Source organism: Lepisma saccharinum, chromosome 23 (assembly GCF_977018435.1).
Source record: "Lepisma saccharinum chromosome 23, izLepSacc3.1, whole genome shotgun sequence".
Lineage (NCBI taxonomy): Eukaryota > Metazoa > Arthropoda > Insecta > Zygentoma > Lepismatidae > Lepisma > Lepisma saccharinum.
Window position 1 is genome coordinate 39434806 of NC_139251.1, and position 18289 is coordinate 39453094.

An 18289-nucleotide genomic window follows, 5' to 3' on the forward strand; every position below is an offset into this window, starting at 1 on the left:
GGTACAAATATGGAGGAACAAGCTGATGAAACAACTCTAGAAGTTATATTGGAAGAAGATGACACAATTAAGGAAGAAGAACTTAATAATGCCATAAAAAAGGTAAAAATCGGTAAAGCTGCAGGTCATGACAGGATTACACCAGAAATGGTTAAATATATGGGAAGTACAGGAAAGAAATTATTACTCCATACTATTAACCTTGCTTGGAAATACAAAAAGACACCAAAAGACTGGAGAATTGCAGTGATCACACCAATATTCAAAAAAGGAGACAACCGATTATGTTCAAATCACAGAGGAATTTCATTGTTGAGTGTCCCAGGTAAAATCTATGCAAGAATATTGGAATACAGACTCAGGCAAGAAATTGAACACCAACTAGAAGAAAGCCAAAGTGGATTTAGACCAAATCGAAGCTGCCAGGACTTAATTTTTACATTAAGACAAATATCAGGAAAAGTGATAGAATATAATAAAGAAATTCATATGTGTTTCATAGATTTGGAAAAGGCATTTGACAGGGTACCTTGGATTAAATTATGGGAAGTCCTGCAAAGAAGAAAAGTGAATGCTAACCTGATCGCTAGCATACAGAGCTTTTACAATAACTGTTGTAACTACATACGTACAAGTAACATAAAATCCGATGAATTTTATACATCAACTGGAGTAAGACAAGGCTGCATTTTAAGTCCACTTCTGTTCATAATTTTAATTGATGAAATTACAAAAACTTGCAAAAGAAAAATTAAACCTTTTACTGTTGGGAATTGGCTCATGAGACCTGTACAAATATCAGAACTAGCTTTTGCAGACGATCTCGTTTTATTTGCTAAAACTGAAAAGGACTTACAATATAATTTAGATGTATGGAACAGAGAACTACAAAAGGTAAATATGAGAATTAACACCAGTAAAACAAAAACAATGATAATAAGTAGAGAACATAGAACTCATACCATTAAGATAGGAGGCGAGAGCTTGGAACAAGTAACAAAGTTCAAGTATTTAGGGTCTATAATAAGCAGCAGTGGGAAAATAGATGAAGAAGTAAATAATAGAATTGCTGCAGCAGGAAGATTATATCATGCTCTAAATAGAAACTTCATAAATAAAAAGGAAATTACGAAGAAAACAAAGTTGACAGTTTACAAAACAACGTATGCACCTACACTAATTTACGGGTGTGAATCATGGCCACTAACAACTAATTATTCTAGCAAACTTCAAGCAACTGAAATGAGATACCTAAGAAGAATAGAAGGAAAAACAAAACGAGATAGAGTAAGGAATCAGACAATTCGAATGAGCCTCAAGACCCAACCTTTACAACAACAAATAGAAGCGTCGCAGTTGAGGTGGTTTGGTCATGTTCACAGAATGAGTGAAGAAAGGATACCTAAAAAGATATGGCAAGCTAAAGTAGATGGAAAGAGACCAAAGGGAAGACCAAGGCAGACCTGGGACAGCTGGATGGAAGAAGTTTTGAGGAGAAGAGGATTGGATACCAACAGGGCAAAAATGTTAGCCAGGGACCGAGAAGGATGGAGAGCTCTTTGCAAAACCTCTACACCTGACGGTAGAAGAGGATCGACTAAGTAAGTAAGTATGATGGCTGTTCAGTATTGTTGAAATATTAGGTTCAATGCCACAGCAAACCAATACTGGTGCCTACATTGATACCACACCAATATCAGTATTTATGCATTCTATTTGGTCTAGGAATTAATTCGTGCGCCTGGACAAGAGATGGCGTAACGAGCGTATCATCCCACAGTTCCGTGTATCCACACATGCGTTGAAAACTCCTGTCAGCGTGCATCGTTTGTAGTATAGGGCAGTTGATTGACGCGTCAACAACAGCATTTTGTAGTCAACTGAACATGGTGCAGTTCGTGCCAGATAAAGTGTTTTTGCGGGGTGTTCTGCTTCATTACTTTAACATGCAGAAAAGTGCTACCGAAAGTCATCGTATTTTGGTGGAAGTGTATGGTGACCATGCGCTAGCTGAGCAAACGTGTCAGAAGTGGTGATTTCGGCCTGGAAGACCAAGAGCGACCTGGACAGCCAAAAAAAATTGAAGATGAAGAATTGAGAGCATTGCTCGATCAGGATTCGTGTCAAACACAGGAAAAACTTACAGAAGCATTAGGTGTTGATCAAACAACAGTTTCCAAACGCCTCAAAGCCATGGGAATGATTCAAAAGATGTCACATTGGGTTCCACATGAATTGAAAGACAGAGACGTTGAAAGACGAAAAACCATTTGCGAATTGCTGCTTCAAAGACAGAAAAGAAAGGGGGTTTTGCATCGCATTGTTACTGGCGATGAGAAGTGGATCCATTACGAGAACCCGAAACGAAAAAAGGCCTGGGTGAAGCCAGGTGAACCAGGTCCATCACAACCGAAACGAGATATTCACTGTGCGAAGGTTATGCTGTGCATATGGTGGGATATGAAAGGTGTGGTGTACTATGAGCTGCTGCAACCGGGTGAAACTATTAATGGAGAACGTTATCGACGACAATTAATGCATTTGAAGCTAGCTCTGGCCAGGAAACGACCAGAATGGGAGAACAGACATGATAAACTTATTTTTCAACATGATAACGCTCGCCCACATGTCGCAAAACGGGTCAAAACCTACTTAGAAAATGTCGGATGGGAAGTTTTACCCCACCTGCCGTATTCACCAGACATTGCTCCTTCAGACTACTACTTGTTCGATTGCATGAATAACGATTTGATTGGACAGCAGTTCACTTCAGAAGATATCAAAAAATGGGTCTCTGACTGGATCGCTTCAAAGGATGTGGACTTCTTTTGCCACGGAATCCGTAACTTGCCTGACAGATGGGCGAAAGTGGTGGCTCTATAGTCGCGCCGAATTACTATCTGTTGTACATTGAAGTAAAGTCGTAGTAACTGAGCTGCTAAATAGTCGAACAAAAAGAAGAGAATTAGGTTTAAGAAGTGATCGGTTAGAAATCAGGATTGCGTTAGGGCACTTTTGGGAGAACCGAGTTATGCTCCCTAATTATATCTTGTTACAGGGTAGGGCACCCTCAAAGCCAGGACACCAGGGACCAGAACTTCCAATGGCGCAACAGGGAAACAAACATTCCTTATGTCCTTCCTCACCCTGCCTGTTCAGTCACGTGTAGTGTTTTTAAATACAAGGCAACCAAAAAAGTTCTTGCCGTTCTAGAGCATTGATAAACAAAGAGCAATACAGTAGACGGTAGCACCTATAGGTTTCGAAGTAATCTCCATCAGCATCCAACACCATTTTGAAAACGTTACTGCAGCTGCACAATATGCTGGTGATGAAACTCGGCAGGCTTGGATGCATAGAAGTCTGTGAGTGCGTTCCGCAGGTCTCCCTTATTTGCGAAGGATCTCCCACGGAGGTGGTTGTCGAGGGAATGAAACAGGTGGTAATCTGTTGGTACAAGGTCCGGTGAATATGGTGGATGGCACAGTGTCTCCCAGCCAAGTTGCTGAAAGGTCTCCCGGGTCCTCTTTGCCACATGTGGCTTGGCATTGTCGTGCAAGAACAACACACCCTTGCGATTCACCAATGCCGGCTCCTACTGCCGCAATGCACAGTGCACCCTTTGCAATTGCTGAGAGTAGGGATGGGACGATATGAAATTTTGGCCAATACCGATATAAAATTTACCGATACCGATAACCGATATTCTACTGATCCGATATAAAATTAGACATGGTCCTGGAAGAACCTGAAAGGTTCATTGTCCTCCTTAAAAAATGTGTTTCCAAGTGACTGCACCACTTGCCGACAATTCCACCATACAGAGAGCATAACCTTTCGTGGGTGCAGAGGTGGTCTTGAGGTGTGAGGAACAGGGTCACGTGGCGACAACCAATGTCTGATACGCTTTGGAGTGTCATAGACGACCCACTTTTCGTCACCACTGAGCAAGCAATCAAATATGGGTGTGTTCAGGTGCCGAGTGAGCAAGGACAAACAGGCTGTCACTCGTTGTTCCTTGTTGGCTGCCGACAATGTTTGGGGTACCCACTTGCTTAACCTGTATGACTTCCTTATCGCATGCAGGTGCAGTCTGACTGTTTCAGCGGAAACATGGAACCTTTCTGCAAGTTAATCACATGTTAGACCACTGTCCTGCTCAATGGCTGCTTTCAGGGCCTTGTCATCCAACACCTGTGGTCGTCCACTGCGAGGTTCATCCGAGAGGATCACATCTCCCGAACGGAATTTCTGGAACCAATGCCTGGCAGTGCGTTCGTTCACGGCATTCTCCCCAAATGCCTGGCAAATGCGGCGACTTGATGCAGCAGCTTACAGGCACACTTTAAAGTCATACAACAAACACACGCAAACAAGCTGCTTCAATACCTCCATTTCTCTTCGACACTGGACGAGGTATGACTGCTGTGTGTGCGCAACGTGCCTGCATTACTGTCAGTCGATGGTCACACTAACTCCCGATCGCTTGGCAGGCACGTGCGTCATTTCGTTTCCTCTCTGTGAGCGCATGATTAATGGGACGTCAAAAACGGCAAAAACTTTCTTGGTTACCTTGTAGATGTCCATGTGTTCTTATTTCACGGGGCTAGCCACCTTGCAGTTTGAGTGTCAACGTTGCTCTTCAGAGCTACCCCCTTTCTCTTACAACGTTCCTCTCGCTTAGCAAGCGAGTGGCCAAAGGCTGTCATAGCCTATCTACGACCCCCCTCATAGACTTTAGACGATACAGGCATAATGCAATTGATGAGTGGCCACAGAGACTTAAGTCCTATATGCAGGTCAAAGGGGGTCATTTTGTGCTTTGTGTACACAATATATCCATGTAACACACATCCATAGAATATAATATCTTAAAAGTATCTTCTGCTATTTCATTCAGATTTGAAATATTTATATGGTAAGACTGGGTGTGTATATGTAGAATAATTTCGGCAAACAGAAGATTATACACGTTGTCAACCTAAATAACAAATCCGAAATTCTTGACTTTTTCTTGATCTTTTTTTTCCTTGACCTTTTTTTCTTTATTCTTAACATTTATTTAATCGCCCCCTACTTAGGTATAGTTGGAAATTACGAAAATCCCAAGACCTGTTACGATGAAAACTGAAGTTGTACTTTAACAAGATTTAGACTTGCTTTAATAATTAATGCATGTAAAAATTCTTATGAAATGAAGTGAACAAATCCTAACCACAACTCAATACAATTTTAGATTTCCAAATATTCAATTTTATCAAATCCCAGTACAGGTATATAACAATCTAAGTTCACTATACTGTAAAAAATAGCAAAAGTTCTTGACCTAAAGCATAATTTCTTGACTTTCTTGGCCTGTCCATTGAATTCTTGACTGTAGACACCCTCTTATAATATCAATCTGTGATGTAAAATTAACACATATCTAAAGCCTACATCTTCAAAATAGTTCATATAAAGCAAGTTAATGAAGTTGGAATTATTAGTACAAAAACAAGCATATGTTAGTCCTTCAGATGTGCTTCATTGGGACTCATTGATTATTAGATGATTTTCCCCCATACTTCCCCGAGTTTTTACTTTTCTTCAAATTCCCTGATAATTCCATGTTTTCCAGGTGTGAGGGAACCCTGTCTTAGTAATCCTGTACGACGTAAGACACTAGGATTCAAGGATAGAATTGGTCACTACTAGCTCAGCACTACCTTTAACATTAAAGTGAAAAAAAATATATACCTGTAAAGACTCAGCAACAATGCCAAAAGTTCATTCTGGCAATCACCCAAATAATCCTTGTATTTTTCACACTGTACTATGATGATCTTTAGAATCAAACTCCCAAGTTTTAGAGTAAGGAACATTTGTTTTCTGTCATTTTCAGCCTAAAAAAGTATAAATAAATAAAATATTAATATACTTACATTACAAAATATACTGAGAAAGAACAATCAGATAAAGTAACGAACATACATTCAGCATTACAATGTGTTTAACATTGTCTTATTTTTGTTTCAGTTGAATTTAAATTAATGTACTACATTTACTATGAACGTATAAATTAAAAACATTTAGGCATGAGACCACTATATATTGCACATGTTTCTGTCTTGATTGATTGATTTGCATTATTTTACTTCACTTTTGGCTAATTTGCGAAGGTGGGGATGAGCGATGATGAAATTGATGAATGGCCACTCACAAACATCCATACCAAGGCCAGGATTCGAACCCGGGACCCCTGACATCATAGTGCAATGTGCTAACCAGTCTGCCACGGGGGGAGGGGGGTGGCAGCATGTTTCTCAGTCTAAAAAGTTTTTTTTCAGCCCACATTATGAACAGAAAGACTAACCAGGACTGGACCAACAGTTCAACGGTGGGATCCGAACCACTGTGCAATGCACCCTCAAAAGCAATCATATCTTGATTACAAGGTGACAGGATTACTAATATGCCATCGGTGACCCATTTATGAGTCTACTCTTATGATCTGAAATCATCGATCACATCTTTATCTAGTTTGGTAATGTTGCAAACACTGAATTTTCTTTCTGATTTACACTGAAACCACTGGCCTGGTCAAAGGGGGCAGGGGGCAGACTTCCTCCTTTTGGCCTAGTATTCCTATTTTAAAATATGCCCACTGCACAAAAATATAGCAATATAAGACTTACTAACAAAACAACTGGCTGAAACAATCGACATCTGCAACAAGCAGCATTCTCATGCATTATGGTAACCTTTGAATCACAAAAATATCTTTGTCACAATAGATAAACATGCCATGTGAAAACAGACTATTTTTACTAGAGATGGTAAAAGTTGAGCTACATCTTACGTACCATTTCAAATACTGCATCTAAATTCTGTGTGAGCTCCTTTGTTAAGAACTTCAGTGGTTCTGCCACATCCAACCTCTGTTTTAAATGCTCCGCATACTGCTGTGTTACCTTGGCATACAATTTCCATTGATCAGCCATTGATTTCACGTCCAAACCTGAGAGAACTTGGCCTATTTCACCCAAAATAACACATACTAGGAAAGAAGAAAAAAACTTGGTCAAAAGGTAAAATAGATTAAAAGGAGGTGGAAGGATGCCTAGGAAACATGGCAAAAATGTCATATCAGAAACAGAACCACAGAGTGTTCTTCGCTTTGTAAGAAGACCAAGAACAAAAATTTTCCAGACCAAATCATTAGGGCAATTGGTGTATATGTCTGGGAGAATGTCACTATATTTCATCTAAATGTACACTTAGAATCTCACTAAGCCTAATACTGGTACATTTATTTCACGTGCAAAGGTAAAAACGAGAAGGCAAACAACAGTAAATTGACTCTTAGATATGGAGAGGGAAGCAAGAATCAGGGGTGTTTTTTTCATGTGATACTTTGATCATTCACTAATGAGTAACAAACATTATTATTTTTGCACAAAAAAAATCATGAATTACTGCATAAATAATACATAATTTTAGTAGAATGTAATAACCAGGGCCTGAATTTTGATGATGTCATCTTTTTTTCCTCATGTAGAATGCATTGCTCTTAAGTATTAAAATGTTGAATATGAACAACTTATTATAAAAATGTGAATTTTATTGTACCATTTTCTGTCATCTATTTTTAAATCTTAGGTCATTTTTCATGTTTTACTTCTTTTTCTGGTCTTATTTTGGCACAACTGCAACAAAAAAAAGTAATGTAATTGCATTATGTTTCATTCACTAATTTTTAGCCAGGAACTGACATTTATCGCCTTGATTTTTGTAAGAATGAAAACAAAAATTCTATCACCACGTGATTGTAGGAACAAAGCAACATGCCGCTCGACATTACCTACTGCAATAATTTTGAATAAGTTAAGGTCTTTACAGATTGTTATACTTAAAATTCACATACACCTTGAAATTTCCATTCTAACGTTACAGAAATAAGAACTATGCTCTACTAACAGTCATACCCTGAAATAAATAAAATATTTAAGTCATTTTGTAGATCATTCAGGTCATCAAAATCCGGGCCCTGGTAATAACACACATATTGTTCCCAATAACTATTTATCTAACACACTAAATAAAGCAGCAAGAGGTGGTAAATTCCCACAGCCACCTATTGTAGTAGATTTCTACATTTTCAAAAAACGTTACACATTAGACAATTACTTTAAAAAAAAGTGTGGAATGGAGATTCTATGTTTATATTCATAAAAAAATTATAACAAAGTGGCACAATATTGCACAAAATTGTAAAATATTTATAGATATATTAGATCGGTAAAATTATCGGCACCGATATGTCAATATGTCCCAGGTCTGTTAAAAATGAATTTAGTAAAAACAAAAAAAAAAACAACTGCACACTTCAAACTTAGACAATATACACACAGTGTTTTCTTGAACAGATGAAAGTTACCTTCTACAAGTGCTTCCAATTCCTCCTCGTACATGCAGTTGAAGTGAATATTATTAATTACGTGAATGAAATGCTGCTGCATCTCTTGTGTTTTCCGGAACATTGAAAGTAACATGTCATTCACGTTTTGTAAAAACTCGCCATACACTGTTTCACTGGAATAATGATAAAATAATAATTACAAATTTGAGCAACTGCTACACACAAAAGCTGAAGTGGCAATCATGCTTCTAAGTGTAAAATTACTGTATGGTCAAAAGCTATCTACATCAGACAGGTAAAACAATATAAAATTTAGATGTTCCGCATGTGTACTTTTGTTTTTATAAAGATAATTTAGTAATTAATTTAGAATTTTACCAATATATTAAAAAAATATATTGAGGCATCACTAATTTCCACTTTGTTCAACATGATTTCAAAATCACAAGAACTCAGTGAGGAGTCTTGATACCTTGTTTTAGTTTCATATCATAATGTAATAAAATCCTGAGTTGTTGTTATTGTAGGAATGGGCTGTATGTGTATGTAGCTACTGATTAATGAACAACAATGCCATATTGGTAAGATGGTCAATCAATTTTACCACTATATCTGACAGTAAATAAACAGGCAAACAAAAAGTTTAAACACACACGCTTAAAACCAATATAACCCTCACCCCCCCCCCCCCCCCAAAAAAAAAAGCTACAATTAAATCCAATTCCACTGATGAATCAGTCAGTAAGGCATATAAAACTATGTACTTCTGAAAAAAGGTGATAATGATGATTGGTGCAACTGCAATCTTACATTTTTTTTGGATTTGAACTCAATGCCCCCCCCCCCCCTCTTCCCCCTGGGAACTTTAAAAAATAAATAGTGATTTCCCCGCTGTCATCTAAAATTAAGTTATTGCATCCCCAGCTTAGTGTAAATTGCCCCTTTATGCATCTAGAAAGGAAAACCTCCCCCTGATGATTAAACAAACACAATCCTACATCAATGTAGAAGATGTAATCTGACAAGATTTCAAACATGGCACCTCTGGCTATTTGTAGCAAACTATACACTGACCACTCAGTCATGGACACTGACTCTATGATGCCAATTAATTAATTAATTAATAGTAGGGATGGGACAGATTAATCGCTACTCTATCGGTATCAGCCAAAATAGGCATATCAATGTATAATTTAGTGCAAAATTCTGCCATTTTGCTAAAATTTTTATGGATAATCTCCATGCACTACATTTTTAAAAAGTAAATGTCTAAATATACAACTTCTTCTGCATTGCAGTCGCCTCGGAACATGCATTTGTTAAGGAGGTCAATGATCCATTCTGGTTCTTCAAGGATCATTTGGAACTTTATATCGGATCGGTAGAATATTGGGTATCTGTAAATTTTATATTGGTACTTTGTCGGTATCGGCCAAAATTTCATATCAGCCCATCCCTGATTAATTGTAAATAATCAATTAATGTAAAATGTGTAAAAATAAGCGACCATTCTTAGAAATTACTCTACAACTAACACGAAACCTTAATAGACCTAGTGGTACCAGTTTGAAAAAGTAGTTCTTTTTCCTGGAAGAGTACATTAATCCGCCACTGGTATCATCTACTTTATTCCCCTAAATACCTTTCTTGAAGGTGTTGACATTGGAAATATAATGCGACTTCCACTTTCTTACAGATAAAGGTTTCAACGTTCACACAATATGTTACTCACCTGTCTTTGCAATGTTTAAATGATTCAAACATAACTGTGACAGCTGCTCTTGGCAGCGAAGGAATATCAGAATAATTAACCTTCTCAGCTGAATCCACAAATTGGAGTGCACAGTCCATACATTCCAGAAGAACAGTGCAAACCTGCAAGATCACATTCTATTACCATATATACACTAGGAATGAGACAAATTAATTGATACTCAATTGATACCAGCCAATATAGGCACATTAGCATATTGGTTTACTCAGGATGGCTACTATATGACCCAGATAAAATGGAAGTATAATTCCATATTTTCAAGTCAAGAATAACAATTCTTACAATAAAAACTAATTTGTATTAACATTTTATACTAAATATTTACGAGGGTAGTTTCTTATATATCTTTCAAAGTACACGTACCCTCCACTGCATCAAAAACTAACAAGGATCAATGACTCTCCTCCATCTTTTCTTTACCTATTTGACACCCGAAATTAAGTAATCATAAACGTGCAATCTGAATTAACAAAAGATAATCAATTAACGTAAAGTGTTCATGTCAATTGCCAGTTTTAAAAATTAAAAATACAATCACCCTCAACCTTGACATCCAGAATTAACTGATTACTCCTGAGATATTTGACCACCCTTCCTAGACATTTCAAAGTAATAATATAAGCCTTAAGTCCTCAATGAAGCTAGAAGAGTAGCAGCTTCAGAAAAAAAAGTGCAATTTGAATTAAATGTGATCCTTTTTCACACCTGAGGAAAATTCATGTATCCTTCCAGGAATTACTCACACTGAAACAATAATTTTTGTTTCAATTTTCCCCTTTCACATATTTTAACTCTCTGGTCTACACGAAGCAAAATGTTACAAAATTTTCCCAGATTACACATTTTCACAATATCATGGAAAATGTATACTCAAGGTTCCACTGCAAAATTCTGCCACACATACTATATTTTTTTTTATGAATATGAATGTAAAATCGATATAACTTCAGTTTTGGAAAGTAAATGCTTGTTCTCCAAAGCCAAAACTCACTGCGGTCACCTGGTTACATACACTAATTAATGAATACATGGTCATTTTGTAAGCCCACTCCGGGATTTCGGAAATTGATAGCTCAGGGGACAACTCACCCACTGAGATGAGAGCAGGTAAGCAAAAACAGAAATGATTGAACTTTTTAACCTGTTACAAATGTTCGACATGTCCTCCCTTGGTGACTTGACAGAAATCAATCCTGCTATCTAACTTCTGCCACATACGTTCCAACATCAATGGTAGCAACTGCTGCCATGATTATTTGTCGAAGCTCTGGCAAATCTCTTGGTAACGGAGGCACGTAAACACAATATTTAGAACAACCCCACAGCAAATGTCATGCATAGTGAGGAAAGGTGAAACAGCAAATTGCAGGACAAAAAAAGCTTTCTGTTCACCTGAAAATATCATTTGCACACTACTGCCTCCTAGCAGAGAAACGACAAAGCTTCGGCTTCTGTCATAAAACAAACTTGCACAGTCACGGACATTTCTGGGTCATTGGCATGCTTTCATCTCTTGTATGTGGGTTTGCTGCTGCATGGGCACACTTCGAAATCCTGGAGGAACTTACGAAACACAGTCTATAATTGAGGATTTTCATTGAACAAATTCTGTTTTATATTGACAACTATCATATTAGTAAATACAATGGAACCCAGACTTTATGTCCCTGCATTATACACTCAATCTTCATTATCCCGAAAGAGCAAAATGCTATAAATTTTTTCTGGAATTTAGACTTTCCTACTTTTTAATCTTTTTCACCTTGGTCCCTTGAAAATCATAAAATCAAAGTAATTTTAGTCTATTCCCAACATAATCACACTAGGAATAGACTGATATGAATATACTTTCTCAATAATGATGCAAAATTTATAAGCAACCCATATTCAACCCAATATAAAATCACAATGTTTAATGAAGAACACAAATGGCCCATTTACCTCATTTGTTAATGTACGTAACCACGCATTTGCATTAAAAAAATTGAATAACAAAATGGCATAATTTTATGCTAAATGAAAGGCTATTTATAAAAAAAATGTTGCATCAAAAAAAGTATCAGAAATTCTACCAAAAAACTGAAGCACCGATATGTAAGAGCAAAAAACTATAGAGCACTGATTAATCTGCCACATCACTAATACATTCAGAAATGTCCACATTAATCTCGTGACCATCAGATATAGTATTTGACAAATCATAAAATTTACATTATAAAATTGAATAAATTAATCAAAATACCAAGTTTATTCAAGTTTTATAGTGTCAAAATAGTGAAAACTATCTCCATTGGTAACAAAGACATAAACTTCCCTTACACGAATATATCAAGTCTCAGAGTATTTTTTTTTAAAAATGTTAAAGTTTTGAAGCTGAACCTTATCAAATGCAAACAAAGATATCCAACTTGAAAAATTCAAATGATGATTTACTCAAATTACTCATTACTTTGGAGTTTAAAAATCTACAAGACTAGAATATTTAAATAATTCTTATGCCAAGAAATATAATTTTCTCTTAATACACAAGAATGACATTTTCAGCTTGTTTAATTGTTTAACTAAATATGCTTCAGTCAAGCATACATATCTGTGTTATATAGCTAATTGGTGGGAGGTATCAAGGAAATATGATGCATGGAATAGCATAGTGATAATGTTCCACAATTGTGTTCCTCTTTCTTTGCAAATCTAAGCTAATATATAGTCTTACCAATGGTATTCAAATTGCTATTTATTTTTTGCTATTAGCAACTCACTACAGTATACCAATAAGCATTTTGATTGATAACCAGGTATCTATTTTCAGCAGTACAAGATTTTGGCAACTTCGTCAGAAAGTTTATTCTACTTCATCAATTCATTCTAACCTTTCAGGATGAAATTAGAATCGGTGAAGGTACACTCACAAAGAACACCCATGACTGTGTCAGAATTTGAATCTGGGAACTTTACTGGAAAATTGAAAGTTGGCCCCTTAATGTACTCTGCTACCATGCTGGCCAATGGCATTCAAGGACAGCATTTGATTACATGATTTTTTGATCATAATTTGCACTTCCTTTTATAATATATAATTCAATAATAAAAAGAAATGGCAAAATTCTGATCTCCGGGAAACGTACATCTTCAATTTTACAGGAGAAAGTTCTTACGGAACTGAGTTTCTGTAGACTTTTAAAAGGTCGTGGAAGTGTTTTCTCCCTTTGTTCAATTTATTCAAATCATGTATTTTTCGACATTAATGTCTCTCCGATGCACAAAAGCTCTTGCCTCCATTACCTTCCACTACGTAAATCACATGTTCCGTGTGTTTGATGACGTAACCCCCCGTCAGTGTTTCCAACCACACCGTTGTTTTGCAAGAAGAAGACAATTTTAACTATGTTTGCCTTACCTAACCTAACCTTGCAGTGTCATGGTTTGTGGGGCTATTTATGAATGGTTTGTGGGGCTACGCATGCATAGTTCATGGGGCTATCTGTGCATGGTTCGTGGAGTTTTCGAACCCGAGAAAAAATACAAAATCAGTAACACGAAAGTAGGTATTTTTCGGTGAAGAAGGTTGGAAACACTGCATACCCCACTGTTGATAGACAACGCTAGTCAAGATTTGCCTGCCATTTTGTGTGTAACGTAAGCGAAAAAGCAACGAACAATAATTACTCGATATGTGGAAAATTGAAACTATTTTCGTGAAAAAAGCAAAATCCCACCTTAAAGAATCCTTAGCAATGCAGAATAGGTAAGTACGAATGTGAAAAATAACAAAATTAATGAATTTGAGACATTTCCCGGAGATCAGAATTTTAATAAAAAATATATTGTCAATGTCTAATATTTAAATTCACATTATATTGTGTTAAAATTATTTAGTGTTTAGTCAAGCTGTTTGTATTATATTATTTTTATCAACATTATGTATTTAAAGTCATGCTCCATTTACTCTCATATGGATTTGATATTTGTACAATTTGTGTAATTAATCTTAGTGTTTATCGACTATTGTGTGATGTATAATATGTTTGTATCTGAAAGTATTTAGTGATACTCTGTTGTGATTGTACTATATTGTGTTTGTATTTTGTTCTGTTACTTTGAATAACACACCTACTGCCATTTCTATCTTTTTCTTGTATTTTGTAACAATATATTCTGTTAAGGATCTTTGCTAAATAAATAAATAGGGCTAGGAATTTGATGACCTTAAAATTGCCAAAAAATGACCTTTAAAAAATGCATTTATGACCTAATACATGCAAGAAAATGCCCTATAAACTTAGAAAAATGACCTAAAAATTCTGAAAGATTTGTAGAACAAATTTATAAACTACCATGAGAAATTCAAATTACAAATTAACGTTACAGTATCTATCACATGTTAATTGCGTATGGTAGTACAAATAAGAAAAATCACTTTTTGTCATCTTTTACACTTTAAGTATCGAGTGGCAGTACACAACGAAAACCATATGAAAATTTTCAAAAGTGAATGATTGTCGATTTTCGGACAAGAGAGCCTTGTACACGGAAACATTTCTCTCGACTTCCACAGACACAAGAGGAGCGTACTTGAAATGAACAATATCACTTGCTATTAAGTCACTTTCAATTCTATGGAGGGCAAATTGTTTCCCTGACAAAATGTCCGATACAAAGCACAAACCTTTGTAACCCTTGTTTTTGAACAATAATCTGTTCGGCGACAATGTATTTACTGATAGAGGGGGAAATCACATTATTTGAAATGAATTGTTACACAAAAGCTTGTATCGACAATAGCGCACAGAATTTATTTGTTTCTTCAAACACAGTCGTTCAGATCTGCGCTGAAGGCAATGAGACGAGAGTCGGGAACCTCTCTCCTCCAAAGGGTTACATTTGCATGTAAAATACCCCTTCTTTCACCAAAATGTAGAAAAATGCATATATGACTTTTAAAAGGTCGAAAAATGACAAACGGTTTAAAAAGTTCAAAAAAATGACCTTTACTCCCAAAAGGGTCAAAAAATGCAAAAAAATGCCCTAACAAAGGCATCCCAATTTATTCACTTTCGTGTAAAACACGTTTCTATCTACTTATGCAACGTTTCTGCCTTACCAAAAAAAAGGTGCATTTGCATCAAAATCCCAGCCCTATAAATAAATAATGTAAAGATCGAGATGAGTTATTATTCAAATATAAACTACAGCAGTGGCTCTCAAACTGTGGTACTCATACCCCCAGGGGTACATGAACGACTTGAAGGGGGTACGCGATCTGCTCAGAAGAGAAATGTTGAGAATACCCACATGGCAACATTTTTTGTTGCAAGTGTGTAGAGCAGACTTCATTGTTTCAGACTTCATAGCTTTAGCACTCAACAGGGAAATAAGGCAGATTTTATCACCGGCACTCTTATCTTTGTTTCATATGTTTTGAAATAAAATACTCTTTCGAAATCTATAATAGGTTAAATTTAGAGCCGAATCTCAGCTTGAAAGACAATATTAAGAAACTGTGTCAGGCTATGCAGGCACATCCTCCTCAGTAAAAACTGAGGATTTATAATAAAAACTCCAAAATTGTTCTTGACTGTTTACAAACTTATTTCTATTCTTTACTTTTTTACAAAAGCTCTGGAAAAAATATGTGAAAATAAACTTTTTTTAATACTTCTTAGCATACAAGTACTTCACATTTTTATTTTTGTAACTAACTAACACCCAATAAAATAATAAACGTAGGATTCTGATGTTTGTTTGTTTACCATCTTTCCACATACAGCCCGAATGCAATTTATTCTATTGCAGATACATGCCTCCAACATATCAAAAACGTCCCATCAATCACGCAGTTAAAAAATCCCACAAAACCCACTATTCTCAGAAAACCTATGGTGGGGTGTACATTAAACGTTTAGTTATGACTAAAGGGTACAATGAGAAAAAAATATGAGAACCGCTGCACTACAGTGTGCAAAAATCTGGTAGACTAACAAATAAATAAAATGGCAAATAAACAGAGGGACAGAATTGGTAATGCTTCCTCCTTGTAAATATAACAAAAGCAGCATAGAACCACTACAATACAACAAAACAATAACACAGACATAAATCTTCTCTTATTATGATTAACACTCTGTTTTCTCTATCTGTATAATTAAACTATGTTTAATACCTGAAGCAAAGTAGTAATTTTTTCCACATTATCTCCTGCATCAGATGCTGATGCTTCTTCTACATTAGAATGGATTCCTTCCAAAACCTGAAATTAAATAAATAATTTCAATACAGAATTCTTCATTTATGAACATTTTAAATGCATCATAAAATGCTCCAAACTTGTTTTGGTAGCATAATTGCTTCCTTATTATTATTGTATTTGTCTTAAATTAGTTTAAATAAAGCGTAAACATTCAAAAGTACAAACTTTTTGTTGTGGCAGCATGACAAATGTATAAACATGATACTATATAATTGAATGCACAGTGCTTGGAAAGTTATTAATTGTGTTTTATTTATGTTTCTGGTACATAAAATAAGTTTAAGATATTATCATCACAACAAATAAAATAAAGAAATGATGGAACAAGGAATCATCTTTGTTTGAATGGCCATTTTATTTTCATCTCTCTATATGGCTGTTCGTAAACCCTAGCCAAGTCAGCCCAGGTCTTACGAGTGGATTATGCAGACGTCACACGAAACGTCATGGCGACATCACTAGCAAAGCTGTCAAGGGCACCGACTTCCCAAAATTTCTGTGGGTGCATATCAATGGCGGTTAGATCTGTAATTATCAAGTATTTTATACTTTAAACAACTTACATGCACAATGATTGCAAGATGCAATGATATTATCAACACCTTACTAAAAGAAAATACCACATTCATACAAATTAAAATGAAAAACTTCATAAATGCAAATAATTTTAATTGTATTGCAGAAAGAACTATGCAAGGATTTTGTTGTGAACAAAAACTACAAAATGACTAACTTTATGTACCAAATAATAATAATAATAATAATCATGACATGTTAACTTTCAATATAAATTTTATATTATAAAACACATTCCTTCTTACGTCATTTGCACTTATGAATTTCTTTGCAATTTTAGTAATGTCAATATTTTTAGTCATTTCTTTATGAACTTGCAAAATTGCCAAATCATCCAATCTTTTTTGGGTCATTGTTGACCGCAAAAACGTTTTCAATCGTCTAAGTGCTGAAAATGACCGATTAGAAGTACAAGAAGTAACAGGTATAGTTAAAATCACCCGTACAAACTTCACAATTTCTGTGAGCATTTCACGCATACGACCACTGTTTTCTCTACTTAAAATATTTGTAATGTCTGACAAGTTGGCCACTTTTTCTTTGTTCGTTCTGCACACATATAGAAACATGTCCCTGTGCAATGTTAGCTTGTCTTTATCAAGAGTCTGTCCCATAGAACTGCAGAATTCGATCAGCACCAATTTGACCGATAGCAAAAGCTTCAAGTTGTGAAATAAGTGCCAAAACCTTTGTTTGAAATCTACGATTTAACAAATCCACAGCCACATCAATTATTTCAAAAAATATTTGTCTGTACATTTCCTCCGGCGTTTGATACGTATAAGGATCATACCTTCGTCGTAGCATTCTAGCATCTTGCTTTTTCTAGGCAAAACTGGTTTATCAATGTTCAATTCCTTCCCTTTCCTCATGGTTTCATTCCACAACTCAAAAAATATAATCCTTTGTGAAGCTAAACTTGCAGACAAAGTTTCTACCAAAGTTTTGATTTCTCGGTATGACAATGATTTCTTCTGAAAAGAAGAATGAAGTTGTTCAATCCTGCCGAAAACTGAAATTAACATTTTCAGGAAAATAAGAAATCTGAATTGATGTAGGTTTGAAAAATATCCACTAGCCTTCCCACCGACTTCACTTTTTTCTTCTGACAGATCTTCCAAAAATTTCAAGAGAACGTCATAATTACTTTCCAACGATTGTAGTGATTTTACCCTCACACACCACCTTGTGAGACCCAATGGTCGCAAAGTCAGTCTGGGAATGTTTTTTACAACACCATCTTGTCTTCTTATAGCGATTGAAACACTGCTAGCCTCTTTGGCGAGTGTCTTAC

General features: G+C 35.9%; 1 protein-coding gene across 3 annotated transcripts in view; it reads right to left on the reverse strand.

Annotated features, from left to right (window-relative positions):
- LOC146005539 (FIGNL1-interacting regulator of recombination and mitosis-like) overlaps positions 1-18289 on the reverse strand; it is a 61915-nt gene that overhangs the window by 32341 nt on the left and 11285 nt on the right. For all 3 annotated transcript variants that reach the window (XM_083144793.1, XM_083144794.1, XM_083144795.1), the window contains exons 4-8: positions 16333-16419; positions 10131-10273; positions 8417-8571; positions 6843-7036; positions 5737-5882 (exon numbers count right to left, since the gene is read on the reverse strand). In XM_083144793.1, coding sequence (XP_083000919.1) covers positions 5737-5882; positions 6843-7036; positions 8417-8571; positions 10131-10273; positions 16333-16419 — 725 coding nt within the window. The remainder of the gene's footprint in view (positions 1-5736; positions 5883-6842; positions 7037-8416; positions 8572-10130; positions 10274-16332; positions 16420-18289) is intronic.